The 20001-nt window shown below is 40.1% G+C and overlaps 1 protein-coding gene and 1 long non-coding RNA gene across 3 annotated transcripts in view; one reads left to right on the top strand and one right to left on the bottom strand.

The window, feature by feature from the left end:
- The window catches only part of LOC309689683, a 56418-nt gene that overhangs the window by 29624 nt on the left and 6793 nt on the right, over window positions 1-20001 (top strand). The gene's annotated exons all lie outside the window — the stretch shown is intronic.
- LOC309713377 (uncharacterized protein) lies at window positions 1233-12571 on the bottom strand. Of its 2 annotated transcripts, XM_082544964.1 has the most exons (11): window positions 12435-12571; window positions 11711-11789; window positions 11361-11405; window positions 10521-10565; window positions 5856-5900; window positions 4921-4965; window positions 4081-4125; window positions 3146-3190; window positions 2081-2210; window positions 1787-1881; window positions 1233-1584 (listed from the first exon to the last, which is right to left on the bottom strand). In XM_082544964.1, exons 1-11 carry the CDS (start codon window positions 12557-12559, stop codon window positions 1573-1575), a joined length of 711 nt encoding a protein of 236 aa, XP_082401090.1. In that variant the 5' UTR covers window positions 12560-12571; the 3' UTR covers window positions 1233-1572. The 2 variants fall into 2 exon arrangements, with proteins under 2 accessions (XP_082401090.1, XP_082401091.1); XM_082544965.1 differs by lacking the exon at window positions 3146-3190.

Below are 20001 nucleotides of genomic sequence, written 5' to 3'. Positions count from 1 at the left end.
TTGAAATGCATTTGCCAAATGTAGTGCTGTGCTTTGGTTTTGTTTCTCTAAAGAACATTGTTCTAGAGGTACGGTCATTTATTCACGTGTAGATTTGCAATCTTGAGTTGTGCAAGCCATGCTCTTTTTAGCAGAGGGCTTCTACTGACAACCCTTCCCAATAAGGCATACTTGTTCAGTCTTTTTCTAATTCTACTGTCATAAACTCTAACATGCTAACTAACTGTTGAAGAGTCTTATATCTTTTGCAATTTGTCTGAGCATTGCAAATCTTGACCTTGGGGTGAATTTTCTAGGACATCCACTCCTCGGAGGATTGTAGCATTATGTTAAGAGACAATTGATTTTTTCTTTTTTTCCCTTTTTCTTTTTTTTAAGAAGAGGACCAGACCAGCAAACTGACAAAGCTTCTGCTTTTAGAGGTGGTCACACTTGCTTGGTTAATCAAGTGCATCTGATTAGCACCACCTGGCTGTTCCTTATCATTTCATATGGAAGCAGTAAGGGTGTACTTTTTCACAGGACTACATAGAGCCTAATGAAACTGCATACGAGCATACAAAAAAATAAAACTATCACAGGGCTCTATGTGGTCCTGTGAAAAAGTATATTTTATACACACACACACACACACACACACACATACGTGTTTTCGTGATATATCAGTACGTATGACAAAAATGTGACAAATGGGAACGTGCCTTTCCGAAGGTCCTAGAGGCATGGGGATCTCAAAAAATTTGACCCATGCTTCCAGGAACACACCCATCTGTTGAGATTTTGGCTAGGGCTAAATTTTGGTCAAACCTGAATTTAATGCTACTTGTGAGGACACTGTCAGGTTTATGTGACTTATGAGTACCATAAGGTCACACACAGATATTTCATGTTTAGGTGAATTGTGAAGCCCATGGAAACACATAATTTTCAAGTATACATGACTTATAAGGACCAGGTAACGGTAGGTTCTGCATTTTTAGCTTGGCTCCTTTTGAGATTACAATATAATAGACATGGATGCACAATAGTAATGCTCATCAGTTGGGTAACTTCTGACAGAAATATCAGACATTTATGTGTTAATAAAACAGTAAATCTGAGCTGTGTAAAGACTTTTAAAAAAAAAAAAAAAGACATGGGTCAAATGTGGTCAGTCTACTTTTTAAGTCTTGATATTGTAATGCATTAATTCATTTTGTAGTGAATGTTCATGTGAATAAAAACGTGGAACATTATCTGCCTTTTTTATCATTTAATTGCAAAAAGCACCCAGCATAAACCACAGATTTATGAGTAAGAACAATGCAATACAGAAAACTGCAATACTGACATAACTGTGGAAGTAACAAAGTATCTCTCTTGCTTGTTTCTTTTTTTCTTGCATCTTTCTTTTAATGCTATGATCCTGTTGTGGCTGTAGTACCTTATGACAACCCAGTCTCTGCCTTTCAGAGCTGCCGGCTCTGCTTGGAGGCAGCAGTCACATTCCTTTTTACCTGGTACTTTGCAGCTTTTTATGAAGTGAAACATGCCGCTCAGCAACCTTCACTTCATCATTTGTCCACTTGCTTCTCACCGTCCCAGCTGTCATAAATGGAAACAAAAGAAAATATCTTAATGTGAATGCAAGAAAAGATAGAAAATATTCTAGTTTATAATGTGAATACAAAATGTTCTTAAACCTTGCTTTCTACTGGAGCACTTTAAAGGAGCAATAAGCACAATTCATCATACTTAGGTTGAAGGAATTAAAAATGACTATGTGAAGAACTAGAGGTGTAATTACATCTGGAGTACAGCATGAAGTCACAATCCCTCTCTCTGTGTTGATCTCCAGCCATAGACTTTGGTTTGGTTCACAGGCAGTGCAAAACAGCACACCTAGCAGTGAAAAGATATTGCTTATTGCTCCTTTAAGGATGCTTGGAATGAACCATTTGAAGTGCTGTGTTCTGCTGGGAATCAAATAAGATGAAATGATTTATGATAAAAGCTCTGAATAGTGTCATGTCTGAAAACAAACTTGTTCTTTGATCACAAGTATATTAACCTAAAACATTTTGTATTTTGGTGCCTTTACCCCTTCTTGGTGAAGTGTTGCTAATGTTTTTGTTGTCCAGGGTGATTGAGGCAGAGGTGCCCTTCATGTTGTCCAGGGCAGCTGAGTAAAGCGTGTGGCTTGGAACCCCCGGAATACTTGGTCCTTGAGCCTTTGAAAAGTAACAGTGAAATATGAGAATCAATGCATGCAATAGGTCTGTTTGCTTTTTTCTCTGCATTGTAGGCAAAGTCAGCGTTGGGCAGTGTGTAATTCTACATTAAGGGGCTAAGGGGCGATCGTGGCTCAAGAGTTGTAATCAGAAGGTTGCCAGTTCGAGCCCCAGCTCCGACAGTCTCGGTCGTTGTGTCCTTGGGAAAGACACTTCACCTGTTGCCTACTGGTGGTGGTCAGAGGGCCCGGTGGCGCCAGTGTCCGGCAGCCTCGCCTCTGTCAGTGCGCCCCAGGGTGGCTGTGGCTACAATGTAGCTGCCATCACCAGTGTGTGAATGTCTGTGTGAATGGGTGGATGACTGGATGTGTAAAGCGCTTTGGGGTCCTTAGGGACTAGTAAAGCGCTATATAAATATAGGATATTTACCATTTGATATGAATATTTTACATGTGAACATAATCTACTAATAATACTCATCACAGTGTGATTGTTTGAAATCGGATAGAGTGTTATTATCTTCATGACAAACATCCCTGCTGTTCAGTTTCAATGTAACACAAACTAGAGTTGTTGGTTCTACCAATTGAGAAAGGCTAAAAACAAAAAAACAAATTCATGTCCTTCACAGCTTAAAACAATCTGAGGACAATGTAACACAGAAATATCAAATTTAGTAGGAATAAAGATCAAGCTGATGCTTTAAAGGGAAAGTTAGGACTAACAAATGATATGCCAATTTCTTTCTCCTAAGATGTTCACAAACAAGTAATGCTAATGTTGAATATGGGAAACTTTCAATCAAACTGATTATTTTAATATAATCAAAGGGCACTTAATTTATGCACTAGGCTCAACTGACACATATACTTGATGCCAAATACAAAAAAATAATGTGTAACCTGTTGGAAGAATGAAGTGGGTGTGTCACTCACCAATTGGTCTGAAGGAGGTTGAGACAGGACCTCGGCACTTGGTGTCTGCAACAAAAGACAACAATATAACGTCAGAAACATTCTCTAGTATAAATCCCGACTATTTAATTAACTACAGATCATATTTGTATCAGTGAATATTATTACAGAAGGATCTGACTTCCTTATACCAGATTCTATAGAAACTTAACACTGTACGGTTCTGCTACCCAACGATATGAGGACATTGTAACACACACTAGAGTTGTTGGTCCTACCACATGAGGAAGGCAACTGAAACACACTCCTGTCCTTCACAGCTTAAAACAATATGAGGACAGTGTAACACACACACTACAATCACTGGTCCTACCATATGAGGACTTCTACTTAAACACACTCCTGTCCTTCACAGCTTAAAACAATATGAGGACAGTGTAACACACACACTACAATCACTGGTCCTACCATATGAGGACTTCTACTTAAACACACTCCTGTCCTTCACAGCTTAAAACAATATGAGGACATGACGACTGAACACATGTAGAGTTCACATTCCTGACTTCTAACTTCTCCTGCTGTTGTCAATAAAAGCTCTAAACCCAACACTGATGTACAGCCATCTATTTCCCCAGAAATTAAATCATGTAAACTGATCAGCGGGAGCTTATTTTGACAAAAACATGTGTAAAACGACAAAAATATCAAATTTTGTCAGAATAAAGATCAAGCTGATGCTTTAAGGGAAAGTTTGGACTAACAAATGGTATAGACAATTACTTTATCCTAATGCTAATGTTGGTTTTGGTTAACTTCGACTAAAACTGATTGTTTTAGTACAATTAAAGTGCATTTCATTTATGCACTAGGCCCAACTGACACATATACTTGATGCCAAATACAAAAAAATAATGTGTAACCTGTTGGAAGAATGAAGTGGGTGTGTCACTCACCAATTGGTCTGAAGGAGGTTGAGGTAGGACCTCGGCACCTGGTGTCTGCAACAAAAGACAACAATATAACGTCAGAAACATTCTCTAGTATAAATCCCGACTATTTAATTAACTACAGATCATATTTGTATCAGTGAATATTATTACAGAAGGATCTGACTTCCTTATACCAGATTCTATAGAAACTTAACACTGTACGGTTCTGCTACCCAACGATATGAGGACAGTGTAACACACACTAGAGTTGTTGGTCCTACCACATGAGGAAGGCAACTGAAACACACTCCTGTCCTTCACAGCTTAAAACAATATGAGGACAGTGTAACACACACACTACAATCACTGGTCCTACCATATGAGGACTTCTACTTAAACACACTCCTGTCCTTCACAGCTTAAAACAATATGAGGACATGACGACTGAACACATGTAGAGTTCACATTCCTGACCTCTAACTTCTCCTGCTGTTGTCAATAAAAGCTCTAAACCCAACACTGATGTACAGCCATCTATTTCCCCAGAAATTAAATCATGTAAACTGATCAGCGGGAGCTTATTTTGACAAAAACATGTGTAAAACGACAAAAATATCAAATTTTGTCAGAATAAAGATCAAGCTGATGCTTTAAGGGAAAGTTTGGACTAACAAATGGTATAGACAATTACTTTATCCTAATGCTAATGTTGGTTTTGGTTAACTTCGACTAAAACTGATTGTTTTAGTACAATTAAAGTGCATTTCATTTATGCACTAGGCCCAACTGACACATATACTTGATGCCAAATACAAAAAAATAATGTGTAACCTGTTGGAAGAATGAAGTGGGTGTGTCACTCACCAATTGGTCTGAAGGAGGTTGAGGCAGGACCTCGGCACCTGGTGTCTGCAACAAAAGACAACAATATAACGTCAGAAACATTCTCTAGTATAAATCCCGACTATTTAATTAACTACAGATCATATTTGTATCAGTGAATATTATTACAGAAGGATCTGACTTCCTTATACCAGATTCTATAGAAACTTAACACTGTACGGTTCTGCTACCCAACGATATGAGGACAGTGTAACACACACTAGAGTTGTTGGTCCTACCACATGAGGAAGGCAACTGAAACACACTCCTGTCCTTCACAGCTTAAAACAATATGAGGACAGTGTAACACACACACTACAATCACTGGTCCTACCATATGAGGACTTCTACTTAAACACACTCCTGTCCTTCACAGCTTAAAACAATATGAGGACAGTGTAACACACACACTACAATCACTGGTCCTACCATATGAGGACTTCTACTTAAACACACTCCTGTCCTTCACAGCTTAAAACAATATGAGGACATGACGACTGAACACATGTAGAGTTCACATTCCTGACTTCTAACTTCTCCTGCTGTTGTCAATAAAAGCTCTAAACCCAACACTGATGTACAGCCATCTATTTCCCCAGAAATTAAATCATGTAAACTGACCAGCGGGAGCTTATTTTGACAAAAACATGTGTAAAACGACAAAAATATCAAATTTTGTCAGAATAAAGATCAAGCTGATGCTTTAAGGGAAAGTTTGGACTAACAAATGGTATAGACAGTTACTTTATCCTAATGCTAATGTTGGTTTTGGTTAACTTCGACTAAAACTGATTGTTTTAGTACAATTAAAGTGCATTTCATTTATGCACTAGGCCCAACTGACACATATACTTGATGCCAAATACAAAAAAATAATGTGTAACCTGTTGGAAGAATGAAGTGGGTGTGTCACTCACCAATTGGTCTGAAGGAGGTTGAGGCAGGACCTCGGCACCTGGTGTCTGCAACAAAAGACAACAATATAACGTCAGAAACATTCTCTAGTATAAATCCCGACTATTTAACCCTCGTTTTACCCTAGCGAAAAAAGGGACCCGCTTGGGTAACTTTGGATTTTTGATTCTCAATATATCAGTCATTTTAAAGACTAGTTGCATGAAACTTGGCCAGGATGTGTGTTTTAGGATTATTTTTGAAATTCAATGATCCCCTCTATGGTGTGGTGTATAGTAAAGAAGATTCACATATGTACTACCTCCTTTTACCCTTGTATCCGTTTGGGCCCCATTGACTCCCATTATAATCACATATTTTCGATATACTGTAATCCTGACATGCGATAATGCCTTTCTCGTGAATACCTAATGGATCTAAGCCTCAGCCTTCAAAATAAAGGAAAAATAGGTTTTGGATCAAATGAGCACAATATTAGGTACAGCACCACCATAGACATTTTCAGTGCTTTTGAATGGAGGACATGGTTATCTTACTATGCAAAATACATGACAATAAAACAGCTGACCACCATAAAATAGTCTTGATGTAGTGGAACTGATATAAGAGAGTGGTGTGAATGTGATTGAGAATATATATATATATATATACTGTGTGTGTCGGTCACAAACAAAACGGCCCGTAGAGCCGCCTCCTTGAAGTGAACAACGGGAGCCTGCTCCGTTTTTTTCTCCTTTCTCTGAACCTCTGTCAATGTTATTTTGCTTCACTTTGCACATGAGCCTTGTTTTTGCCCTCAGCAGAGAGGGGAGGGGTGCAAAAGCAGCCACGTGTTTGTTGAGCAGAGGGGGGAGGGGTGCAAAAACAGCCACCTGTTTGCTGAGCAGAGGGGGAGGGGTGCAAAAACAGCCACCTGTTTGCTGAGCAGAGGGGGGGAGGGGCAGTCGTTACTCTCCCAGTGGCATCTCAACAGAGCCGGAGGGAGAGAGAGAGATCGTTTTGGATTCAAGTGCACACTTGAAGTCTGTGAGAATAGTTTGCAGCCTTGTCTTACTAGTCATTTCTGCACAGACGCCACTAAATGCACAGACTCGCGCACACACAACACGAAGCGCACGGTCAATTTAGGGGAGCTTGGAAGCTGTGCTCATCGTGCAAACAGCGCGTTATTATCGTAACGGCTGCAAAAGTTAGGATATGTCCTGTCTGCAACATCCATCTTCACCTGTTGGAAGAATGAAGTGGGTGTGTCACTCACCAATTGGTCTGAAGGAGGTTGAGACAGGACCTCGGCACTTGGTGTCTGCAACAAAAGACAACAATATAACGTCAGAAACATTCTCTAGTATAAATCCCGACTATTTAACCCTCGTTTTACCCTAGCGAAAAAAGGGACCCGCTTGGGTAACTTTGGATTTTTGATTCTCAATATATCAGTCATTTTAAAGACTAGTTGCATGAAACTTGGCCAGGATGTGTGTTTTAGGATTATTTTTGAAATTCAATGATCCCCTCTATGGTGTGGTGTATAGTAAAGAAGATTCACATATGTACTACCTCCTTTTACCCTTGTATCCGTTTGGGCCCCATTGACTCCCATTATAATCACATATTTTCGATATACTGTAATCCTGACATGCGATAATGCCTTTCTCGTGAATACCTAATGGATCTAAGCCTCAGCCTTCAAAATAAAGGAAAAATAGGTTTTGGATCAAATGAGCACAATATTAGGTACAGCACCACCATAGACATTTTCAGTGCTTTTGAATGGAGGACATGGTTATCTTACTATGCAAAATACATGACAATAAAACAGCTGACCACCATAAAATAGTCTTGATGTAGTGGAACTGATATAAGAGTGGTGTGAATGTGATTGAGAATATATATATATACTGTGTGTGTCGGTCACAAACAAAACGGCCCGTAGAGCCGCCTCCTTGAAGTGAACAACGGGAGCCTGCTCCGTTTTTTTCTCCTTTCTCTGAACCTCTGTCAATGTTATTTTGCTTCACTTTGCACATGAGCCTTGTTTTTGCCCTCAGCAGAGAGGGGAGGGGTGCAAAAGCAGCCACGTGTTTGTTGAGCAGAGGGGGGAGGGGTGCAAAAGCAGCCACGTGTTTGTTGAGCAGAGGGGGGAGGGGTGCAAAAGCAGCCACGTGTTTGCAGAGCAGAGGGGGAGGGGTGCAAAAACAGCCACGTGTTTGCAGAGCAGAGGGGGAGGGGTGCAAAAGCAGCCACGTGTTTGTTGAGCAGAGGGGGGAGGGGTGCAAAAGCAGCCACGTGTTTGCTGAGCAGAGGGGGAGGGGTGCAAAAACAGCCACCTGTTTGCTGAGCAGAGGGGGGGAGGGGCAGTCGTTACTCTCCCAGTGGCATCTCAACAGAGCCGGAGGGAGAGAGAGAGATCGTTTTGGATTCAAGTGCACACTTGAAGTCTGTGAGAATAGTTTGCAGCCTTGTCTTACTAGTCATTTCTGCACAGACGCCACTAAATGCACAGACTCGCGCACACACAACACGAAGCGCACGGTCAATTTAGGGGAGCTTGGAAGCTGTGCTCATCGTGCAAACAGCGCGTTATTATCGTAACGGCTGCAAAAGTTAGGATATGTCCTGTCTGCAACATCCATCTTCACCTGTTGGAAGAATGAAGTGGGTGTGTCACTCACCAATTGGTCTGAAGGAGGTTGAGACAGGACCTCGGCACTTGGTGTCTGCAACAAAAGACAACAATATAACGTCAGAAACATTCTCTAGTATAAATCCCGACTATTTAATTAACTACAGATCATATTTGTATCAGTGAATATTATTACAGAAGGATCTGACTTCCTTATACCAGATTCTATAGAAACTTAACACTGTACGGTTCTGCTACCCAACGATATGAGGACAGTGTAACACACACTAGAGTTGTTGGTCCTACCACATGAGGAAGGCAACTGAAACACACTCCTGTCCTTCACAGCTTAAAACAATATGAGGACATGACGACTGAACACATGTAGAGTTCACATTCCTGACCTCTAACTTCTCCTGCTGTTGTCAATAAAAGCTCTAAACCCAACACTGATGTACAGCCATCTATTTCCCCAGAAATTAAATCATGTAAACTGATCAGCGGGAGCTTATTTTGACAAAAACATGTGTAAAACGACAAAAATATCAAATTTTGTCAGAATAAAGATCAAGCTGATGCTTTAAGGGAAAGTTTGGACTAACAAATGGTATAGACAATTACTTTATCCTAATGCTAATGTTGGTTTTGGTTAACTTCGACTAAAACTGATTGTTTTAGTACAATTAAAGTGCATTTCATTTATGCACTAGGCCCAACTGACACATATACTTGATGCCAAATACAAAAAAATAATGTGTAACCTGTTGGAAGAATGAAGTGGGTGTGTCACTCACCAATTGGTCTGAAGGAGGTTGAGGCAGGACCTCGGCACCTGGTGTCTGCAACAAAAGACAACAATATAACGTCAGAAACATTCTCTAGTATAAATCCCGACTATTTAACCCTCGTTTTACCCTAGCGAAAAAAGGGACCCGCTTGGGTAACTTTGGATTTTTGATTCTCAATATATCAGTCATTTTAAAGACTAGTTGCATGAAACTTGGCCAGGATGTGTGTTTTAGGATTATTTTTGAAATTCAATGATCCCCTCTATGGTGTGGTGTATAGTAAAGAAGATTCACATATGTACTACCTCCTTTTACCCTTGTATCCGTTTGGGCCCCATTGACTCCCATTATAATCACATATTTTCGATATACTGTAATCCTGACATGCGATAATGCCTTTCTCGTGAATACCTAATGGATCTAAGCCTCAGCCTTCAAAATAAAGGAAAAATAGGTTTTGGATCAAATGAGCACAATATTAGGTACAGCACCACCATAGACATTTTCAGTGCTTTTGAATGGAGGACATGGTTATCTTACTATGCAAAATACATGACAATAAAACAGCTGACCACCATAAAATAGTCTTGATGTAGTGGAACTGATATAAGAGAGTGGTGTGAATGTGATTGAGAATATATATATATACTGTGTGTGTCGGTCACAAACAAAACGGCCCGTAGAGCCGCCTCCTTGAAGTGAACAACGGGAGCCTGCTCCGTTTTTTTCTCCTTTCTCTGAACCTCTGTCAATGTTATTTTGCTTCACTTTGCACATGAGCCTTGTTTTTGCCCTCAGCAGAGAGGGGAGGGGTGCAAAAGCAGCCACGTGTTTGTTGAGCAGAGGGGGGAGGGGTGCAAAAGCAGCCACGTGTTTGCAGAGCAGAGGGGGAGGGGTGCAAAAACAGCCACCTGTTTGCTGAGCAGAGGGGGGGAGGGGCAGTCGTTACTCTCCCAGTGGCATCTCAACAGAGCCGGAGGGGGAGAGAGAGATCGTTTTGGATTCAAGTGCACACTTGAAGTCTGTGAGAATAGTTTGCAGCCTTGTCTTACTAGTCATTTCTGCACAGACGCCACTAAATGCACAGACTCACGCACACACAACACGAAGCGCACGGTCAATTTAGGGGAGCTTGGAAGCTGTGCTCATCGTGCAAACAGCGCGTTATTATCGTAACGGCTGCAAAAGTTAGGATATGTCCTGTCTGCAACATCCATCTTCACCTGTTGGAAGAATGAAGTGGGTGTGTCACTCACCAATTGGTCTGAAGGAGGTTGAGGCAGGACCTCGGCACCTGGTGTCTGCAACAAAAGACAACAATATAACGTCAGAAACATTCTCTAGTATAAATCCCGACTATTTAATTAACTACAGATCATATTTGTATCAGTGAATATTATTACAGAAGGATCTGACTTCCTTATACCAGATTCTATAGAAACTTAACACTGTACGGTTCTGCTACCCAACGATATGAGGACAGTGTAACACACACTAGAGTTGTTGGTCCTACCACATGAGGAAGGCAACTGAAACACACTCCTGTCCTTCACAGCTTAAAACAATATGAGGACAGTGTAACACACACACTACAATCACTGGTCCTACCATATGAGGACTTCTACTTAAACACACTCCTGTCCTTCACAGCTTAAAACAATATGAGGACATGACGACTGAACACATGTAGAGTTCACATTCCTGACCTCTAACTTCTCCTGCTGTTGTCAATAAAAGCTCTAAACCCAACACTGATGTACAGCCATCTATTTCCCCAGAAATTAAATCATGTAAACTGATCAGCGGGAGCTTATTTTGACAAAAACATGTGTAAAACGACAAAAATATCAAATTTTGTCAGAATAAAGATCAAGCTGATGCTTTAAGGGAAAGTTTGGACTAACAAATGGTATAGACAATTACTTTATCCTAATGCTAATGTTGGTTTTGGTTAACTTCGACTAAAACTGATTGTTTTAGTACAATTAAAGTGCATTTCATTTATGCACTAGGCCCAACTGACACATATACTTGATGCCAAATACAAAAAAATAATGTGTAACCTGTTGGAAGAATGAAGTGGGTGTGTCACTCACCAATTGGTCTGAAGGAGGTTGAGACAGGACCTCGGCACCTGGTGTCTGCAACAAAAGACAACAATATAACGTCAGAAACATTCTCTAGTATAAATCCCGACTATTTAATTAACTACAGATCATATTTGTATCAGTGAATATTATTACAGAAGGATCTGACTTCCTTATACCAGATTCTATAGAAACTTAACACTGTACGGTTCTGCTACCCAACGATATGAGGACAGTGTAACACACACTAGAGTTGTTGGTCCTACCACATGAGGAAGGCAACTGAAACACACTCCTGTCCTTCACAGCTTAAAACAATATGAGGACAGTGTAACACACACTACAATCACTGGTCCTACCATATGAGGACTTCTACTTTCCTGTTGGAGGTTGAGACACGACAGAGGGACAGCAGGGTAGTAGCTTGCACAAATGATTCTATTGACACAACAGGGAAGTGAGATTAATGAACTGAACGCAACAGACTCTTTCAAAATAAAACAGGAAACATGGCATGAAAATACAAACGTGGTAATATACAGCCCTAACATAAACTCCTTAAAACGATATTAATAACGTTAAGCCAAACTCAACTAACCCGCCATTAAACATAAGAAACTCAAAAACCTTAGAATAACATCAGAAACGCTGGGCCAGAGACCCAGACCGTGAGCAAATAACTATAATATTATTGATTTGTGCTGAATAAGAAAACATTAATATTATCATTTAAATCCCCCCAAGCATATCTTGTGTTGAAAAAAAAAAGTGTGTTGCAGTTAGCTACACTGAGCTTAGACTGACTGTCTCTGCAGTTGAAGATGCAGAGCACATGCAAGGCCGCAGGTCCCTTTAACTCCGGTGGGAATTTAAAAACAGTTAAATTTAACTTCTAATATCTATTGTTAAAGATAAATCTTAAGTAATTTTTTAGCATTTATCATCATTCACCACTTTCAATTTGTTCAAATCGGTTGTGTATTGTTTTAATTCCGTTTAACTAACCTTAATTAGCTTGTTAAACATACAACTTTACCTCGCGGAGCTTTCGTCGACGCATGGATATCAAAGGTAAATACATACCTCAAGATAAATCTCTCCTGAGTGCTGAAGGTCCCGGATGTGCCGTTCACGCAGAGCTCCGGCGAGTTTGTATCTTGCCGTGACCAGCAGCTCTTTGGTTGACGCTTTCGAACAATCAGATGCATCTTTACTCACTTTTTGACCAATCAGAGACGTCGTTCTATGCTCCACTGACGAAATGCTGCATCCTCTCACCAGTCACGGTCTCTCCTCGTCCATTTAACAACAAAAACACAGCAACACGTGCTGGATTTGAGGTAGGAACACTTGAGAACTGTCACAATGTTTTGCAAACTGCTGTTACAGTTAATTTCGTTCCGTTAATTTGTTTGGTTCCTATTCTGAAGTAACACTTAATACACATGGGGTTAGCTTGCTGGTCTAGTTTAAGTTAGCATGGGCATGCTGTTCACTGATAGAGTAAGGCTAAAATTGTCCTGATATTGTCAGTGTGTTATCATAAACATGCAGCACCCCTAGACCCCCAAGTTAAAATACAGATAATAGATAAGCAATTTAAGAAAATAAGTATAATGTGTATAATAAATGATTTTACTGTCACTTTCCTGGGTCTGTTGACCCAGCGTTTTAAGTTTTAGTTTGTTTAGATGTCGATGTTTATTTATAAGTTCTTTAGGTTTGCTAAGTTCATTTGTTTATTAGATTACCCTTGTGATGTCTGTTTTATTGGGAAAGTCTTTGTCCTAAATGCAGTGAGTCTAGTTTTGTTTCCCCTTGTCCCAGCTGTTCCTCATCCCCTCATTATCTCTCTGTGTACTTGCAGTGGCTTGCAAAAGTATTCGTCCCTCTTTTCCACATTTTGTCACATTACTGCCACAAACACAAATTGTCATGGTCCTGGGTCGGTGACCCAGCGCTTTTAGTTTATTATTATGATGATGATGATGATGATTATTATTGTTTGAGTTCTATGTGTTATATTTGGTCTGCCTCTGAGTCTGCGTCTGTGTCTCTGTCTATGCTGTCACCCCGTCTGTTTGTGAATCTGTCTGTTTAGTTCTGTGTCTTGTTTGGTTCCCCGTGTCTGAGTTTCCTGTTTTATTGTGAAGGTCTCTGTCTGATGTGAGTGTGTTCAGTTTACGTTTCCCCTGTCCCGTCAGCTCTGATTCCACCCAGCCGTGTTGCCCTCCTGTCTCTCATCCCCTGATTACTGGTGTGTGTATTTAAGCCCTGTGTGTTCTCCTGCCTGTTACTCGGTGTCCTGCTCGGCGGCTGCCGCGCATCCCTTTGTCGTATGCACCCAGGTCTGTTATTTTAGTTCTTCCCAGTTTAGGTGTCTTCAGTTATTTGTCATGCCCCACTGCTTGTTTGCCACTACACCTTGTAAATAAACTTCACTAGCATTTTCATCCACTGCTTGCATCTTGGGTCCTCCTTCCTCCACACCACACGGCTCGCCTTCCCAGCCGTGACACAAATCAATTTTAATGGAATCCAATTGCAGCAAAAGGTGGTTCTACAAAGTATTGACTCAGGGGGCTGAATAATTGCGCACACCCCACTTTTCAGTTATTTATTTGTAAAAAATGTTTGGAATCATGTATGATTTTTGTTCCACTTCTCACGTGTACACCACTTTGTATTGGTCTTTCACGTGGAATTCCAATAAAATTGATTCATGTTTGTGGCTGTAATGTGCCAAAATGTGGGAAAGTTAAAGGGGGCCGAATACTTTTGCAAGCCACTGTAAGTCCTGTCCTCATTTGTTCAGTGTCAGGTCATCTGTTGTCTTTGGTGCCACGTTTCCATGTTCCAGGTATCTTTGTATCCATGTCAGGTTTCATGGTTTGTTTGTTTTTTTTAATAAAAAATATTTTCCCCAGGTTAGGTTATTGTTTAGCTTCACCTCTGCCTTTTGTTTTGTAATCTTTTAATTTCAATTCAATTTTATTTATATAGCGCCAAATCACAACAACAATCGCCTGAAGGCGCTTTATATTGTACAGTAGATCGCACAATAATAGATACAGAGAAAAACCCAACAATCATAGGACCACCTATGAGCAAGCGCTTTGGCGACAGTGGGAAGGAAAAACTCCCTTTTAACAGGAAGAAACCTCCAGCAGAACCAGGCTCAGGGAGCGGCGGGCATCTGCTGTGACCAGTTGGGGTGAGAAAAGGAAGACAGGACAAAGACATGCTGTGGATTAATAACAAGTATGATTCAGTGCAGAGAGGTCTATTAACACACAGTGAGTGAGAAAGGTGACTGGAAAGGAAAAAACTCAGTGCTTCATGGGAATCCCCCGGCTGCCTACGTCTATTGCAGCACAACTAAGGGAGGATCCAGGGTCACCTGATCCAGCCCTAACTATATGCTTTAGCAAAAAGGAAAGTTTGAAGCCTAATCTTAAAAGTAGAGATTAATAAACGGCTTGCTTTCTGTTAATATTCAAATTTTCTTTCACGTTCCTTTGTGTCAGCATTTTGGGTCCACTCCTCAAATTCATACATATGTCTAACCGTTTTTCCCCACTCGGCGACACACCCGTCGGGGGTCAAACTCTGGTAATTGGCAATTCTGTTCTCAGACATGTGAAGCTAGAGACACCGGAAACCATAGTCAATTGTCTTCCAGGGGCCAGAGCAGGCGACATTGAAGGAAATTTAAAACTGCTGGCTAAGGGTAAACGTAAATTCAGTAAAATCATAATTCACGTCGGCAGTAATGACACCCGGTTACGCCAATCGGAGGTCACTAAAATCAATATTGAATCGGTGTGTAACTTTGCCAAAACAATGTGGGACTCTGTAGTTTTCTCTGGTCCCCTCCCCAATCAGACCAAGAGTGACATGTTTAGCCGCATGTTCTCCTTAAATTGCTGGCTGTCTGAGTGGTGTCCCAGAAACGATGTGGGCTTCATAGATAATTGGCAAACCTTCTGGAGGAAACCTGGTCTTATAAGGAGAGACGGCAGCTCTCATTTCTAGAAATATGGACAAATTAATTAAACCCCCCATAATATGACTATCCAGAGTTGGGACCAGGAAGCAGAGTTGCAGTCTTACACGCCTCTCTGCAGCTTCTCTCCTCCTGCTACCCCCCCAAAAACCCATCTCCATAGAGACTGTGTCAGCTTCCAAAAAGACAAAAAACAAACTAAAAACCAGCAACAAACAACTTAAACATAAACAATTACAAAGAAAGAACAATACAGTATCCACATCCTAACTAAAGAGTAAAACAGTGAAATGTGGATTATTAAATATTAGGTCTCTCTCCTCCAAGTCTCTGTTAGTACATGACTTAATAATTGATCAACAAATCGATTTACTCTGCCTTACAGAAACCTGGTTTTAGCAGGATGATTATGTTAGTTTAAATGAATCAACACCCCCGAGTCATTCTAACTACCAGAAACCTCGAAGCACAGGCCGAGGGGGCGGTGTGGCAGCAATTTTTCACACCAGCCTATTAATTAATGAAAGACCAAGACAGACTTTTAATTCATTTGAAAGCCTGATGCTTAGCATTGTCCACCCCAGCTGAAAATTTTTAGAAACCAGTCTTATTTGTTATCATCTAATTGTCCACCTGGGCCTTACACAGAGTTTCTCTCTGATTTCTCAGACTTTTTATCTGATTTAGTGCTCAGCTCAGATAAAATAATTATTGTGGGTGATTTTAACATCCATGTAGATGCTAAGAATGACAGCCTCAACATGGCATTTAATCTGTTATTAGACTCAATTGGCTTCTCTCAACATGTAAAAGAACCCACCCACCACTTTAATCACACTCTAGATCTTGTTTTTAACATATGGCATAGAAACTGAACATTTAACAGTGTTTCCTGAAAACCCTCTCCTGTCTGATCATTTCCTGATAACATTTACATTTACAATAATTGATTACACAGCAGTGGAGAGTAGACTTTATCACAGATGTCTTTCTGAAAGCGCTGTAACTATGTTTAAGAATGTAATCCACCCACTGTTATCATCTTCAATGACCTGTACCAACACAGAGCAGAGCAGCTATCTGAACGCTACCCCAACAGAGGTCAATTATCTTGTTAATAATAATTTTACCTCCTCACTACATATGACTCTGGATACTGTAGCTCCTGTGAAAACTAAGGTCTCAGATCAGAAGTACCTGACTCTGTGGTATAATTCTCAAACACGTAACCTAAAGCAGATGACTCGTAAGCTGGAGAGGAAATGGCGTGTCACAAATTTAGAGGATCATCATAATTGGAGAAATATTTTGCTGATTTATAAGAAAGCCCCCCGCAAAGCCAGAACATCTTACTATTTGTCACTGATTGAAGACAATAAGAACAACCCCAGGTTTCTCTTCAGCACTGTAGCCAGGCTGACAAACAGTCAGAGCTCTTTTGAGCCAACCATCGTTAACTAGTAATGACTTCATGAACTTCTTCACAAATAAAATTCTTATCATTAGAGAAAAAAATTACCAATAATCATCCCACAGATGTAACATTATCTACAGCTACTTTTAGTACCGTTGATGTTAAGTTAGACTCTTTTTCTCCAATTGATCTTTCTGAGTTAACTTCTATAATTACTTCCTCCAATCCTCCGTGTCTTTTAGACCCCATTCCTACAAAACTGCTCAAAGAAGTCCTGCCATTAATTAATGCTTCAATCTTAAATATGATCAACCTATCTCTAATAATCGGCTATGTACCACAGGCCTTCAAGCTGGCTGTAGTTAAACCTTTACTCAAAAAGCCATCTCTAGACCCAGCAGTCTTAGCTAATTATAGGCCAATCTCCAACCTTCCTTTCATATCAAAAATCCTTGAAAGAGTAGTTGTCAAACAGCTAACAGATCATCTGCAGAGGAATGGCTTATTTGAAGAGTTTCAGTCAGGTTTCAGAGTTCATCACAGCACAGAAACCGCTTTAGCGAAGGTTACAAATGATCTTCTTATGGCCTCTGACAGTGGACTCATCTCTGTGCTTGTCCTGCTAGGCCTTAGTGCAGCGTTCGATACTGTTGACCATAATATCCTATTAGAGCGATTAGAGCATGCTGTAGATATTACAGGTACTGCACTCCAGTGGTTTGTATCATATCTGTCTAATAGACTACAATTTGTTCATGTAAATGGAGAGTCCTCTTCACCCACTAAGGTCAATTATGGAGTTCCACAGGGTTCAGTGCTAGGACCAATTCTGTTTACATTATACATGCTTCCCCTAGGCAGTATCATTAGAAGACATAGCATACATTTTCACTGCTATGCAGATGACACCCAGCTCTATCTGTCCATGAAGCCAGATAACACACACCAATTAGTTAAAGTGCAGGAATGTCTTAAAGACATAAAGACCTGGATGGCCGCTAACTTTCTGCTTCTTAATTCAGATCAAACTGAGGTTATTGTACTCGGCCCTGAAAATCTTAGAAATATGGTATCTAACCAGATTCTTACTCTGGATGGCATTACCTTGGCCTCCAGTTATACTGTGAGGAACCTTGGAGTCATTTTTGACCAAGACATGTCCTTCAATGCACATATTAAACAAATATGTAAGACTGCTTTCTTTCATTTGTGCAACATCTCTAAAGTTAGAAATATCCTGTCTCTTAGTGACGCTGAAAAACTAGTTCATGCATTTGTTACTTCCAGGCTGGACTACTGTAATTCATTATTATCAGAATGTCCTAAAAACTCCCTGAAAAGCCTTCAGCTAATCCAAAATGCTGCAGCAAGAGTACTGACAGGGACTAGAAAGAGAGCAGATTTCTCCTGTTTTGGCTTCCCTTCATTGGCTTCCTGTTAAATCCAGAATTAAATTCAAAATTCTACTCCTCACATACAAGGTCTTAAATAATCAGGCCCCATCTTATCTTAATGACCTTGTAGTACCATATCACCCTATTAGAGCACTTCGCTCTCACACTGCAGGCTTACTTGTTGTTCCTAGAGTATTTAAAAGTAGAATGGGAGGCAGAGCCTTCAGTTTTCAGGCCCCTTTTCTGTGGAACCAGCTTCCAGTTTGGATTCGGGAGACAGACACTATCTCTACTTTCAAGATTAGGCTTAAAACGTTCCTTTTAGCTGAAGCATATAGTTAGGGCTGGACCAGGTGACCCTGAATCCTCCCTTAGTTATGCTGCAATAGACGTAGGCAGCCGGGGATTCCCATGATGCATTGAGTTTTTCCTTTCCAGTCACCTTTCTCACTCAGTATGTGTTAATAGACCTCTCTGCATTGAATCATATCTGTTATTAACCTCTGTCTCTCTTCCACAGCATGTCTTTCATCCTGTTTTCCTTCTCTCACCCCAACCAGTCGCAACAGATGGCCGCCCCTCCCTGAGCCTGGTTCTGCCAGAGGTTTCTTCCTGTTAAAAGGGAGTTTTTCCTTCCCACTGTCGCCAAAGCGCTTGCTCATAGGTGGTCATATGATTGTTGGGTTTTTCTCTGTATCTATGAAGCGCCTTGAGGCGACTTTTTTTGTGATTTGGTGCTATATAAATAAAATTGAATTGAAATTGAATTGTACTTCTGTGACATTTACAGTTGCTTAGTTAATTAAGTGACTTAATTACTCACTTTTATTTACTAATTGAATTACTAAATGAAGCTGGAATTGTGCATTCTGCAGTTTTTAATAGTGTGTTATTAGTTTTTAAAGAAACAATATGCATTTTATACTATATTGTAAAAAGTATAAGGTAAGTTGAATTTAAAATATAATTAATAAAGTGTTGACTTTTTTCATCAATTCTTGTAGATACACAGAGTCGAGACTGAGCCTGATGATCATACTGAATCAGATGACAGCGGCAGGAATCTCCAAGTTCAACTGCAGATTGCAGATGCAATTATATTAATGTAGATTAATATAAACTCTTCAAGGGTCAAAATCTGCACACACATCATTCTGCATAGTGAAGGTCAGACAATTTGTGCATTGATCTTGAGAAGTAAGACTCATTAATTAATAGTAATATAATTAGACAAATGTTGAAACTTTATATTTCGATACATTTTGTCAACAACAAAAGAAACCAAGCTGTGCAGGTACTGATAACTGAATCTAAAGACCTTCATTTTTGTCAAGATTTGCCTGATTTAACTGTTGTTACCCTTGCTTATAGCTCACCTTAATATGTATAAAAATGTGAAAAGTTTTTGATGTGTGTTAGAATGATTGTTTAATTGGCAAGGTTTGAACGAACAATTTTCAGAAGCCTCAAAATTCATCTGTTACTATTCCACGAATGATTGAAATAAAGTTCACCTCCATTTCAACATTGAATACGACTTTGGACATAAGAACTAAAAGGTGCTGTCCACGCATGTGTCCGCTAAGCCCCAGAAGGGTATAACCTGGGTCAAATGTGTTATTGTGTCTGACACACCTACAATATGAGGACTCGCAGAGTGACGTCACTGAAAGTGTGTTTAAAGTGTGTTAAGTTCCAAAACTGGCCAGTAGGCGGCGAAACTGAAAGTGAGCAAAAACGCTAAACACACTTAAACACACTTTTTCATAAAATTGTGATGTTTCAGGACTTTTGAGATTTTTGGTTTGGGAGCATGTTGGGAGCCTCTAGAACACT

This window comes from Aulonocara stuartgranti (genome assembly GCF_965226115.1).
Source record: "Aulonocara stuartgranti genome assembly, chromosome: 2".
Classification (NCBI taxonomy): Eukaryota; Metazoa; Chordata; class Actinopteri; order Cichliformes; family Cichlidae; genus Aulonocara; species Aulonocara stuartgranti.
Note: the sequence above shows the minus strand (reverse complement) of the source record. Positions and strands in the feature narration are given on the sequence as shown.

Excerpts from the sequence above, each read along its gene's own strand:
- LOC309713377 (XM_082544964.1), bottom strand. The coding sequence starts at position 12,559 with ATGCATCTGATTGTTCGAAAGCGTCAACCAAAGAGCTGCTGGTCACGG. Across the intron at positions 11,790-12,434 it reads CAGGAGAGATTTATCTTGAG|AATCATTTGTGCAAGCTACT; the intron begins GTATGTATTTAC and ends TTGTGTCAATAG. Across the intron at positions 11,406-11,710 it reads AAAGTAGAAGTCCTCATATG|ACACCAGGTGCCGAGGTCCT; the intron begins GTAGGACCAGTG and ends CTTTTGTTGCAG.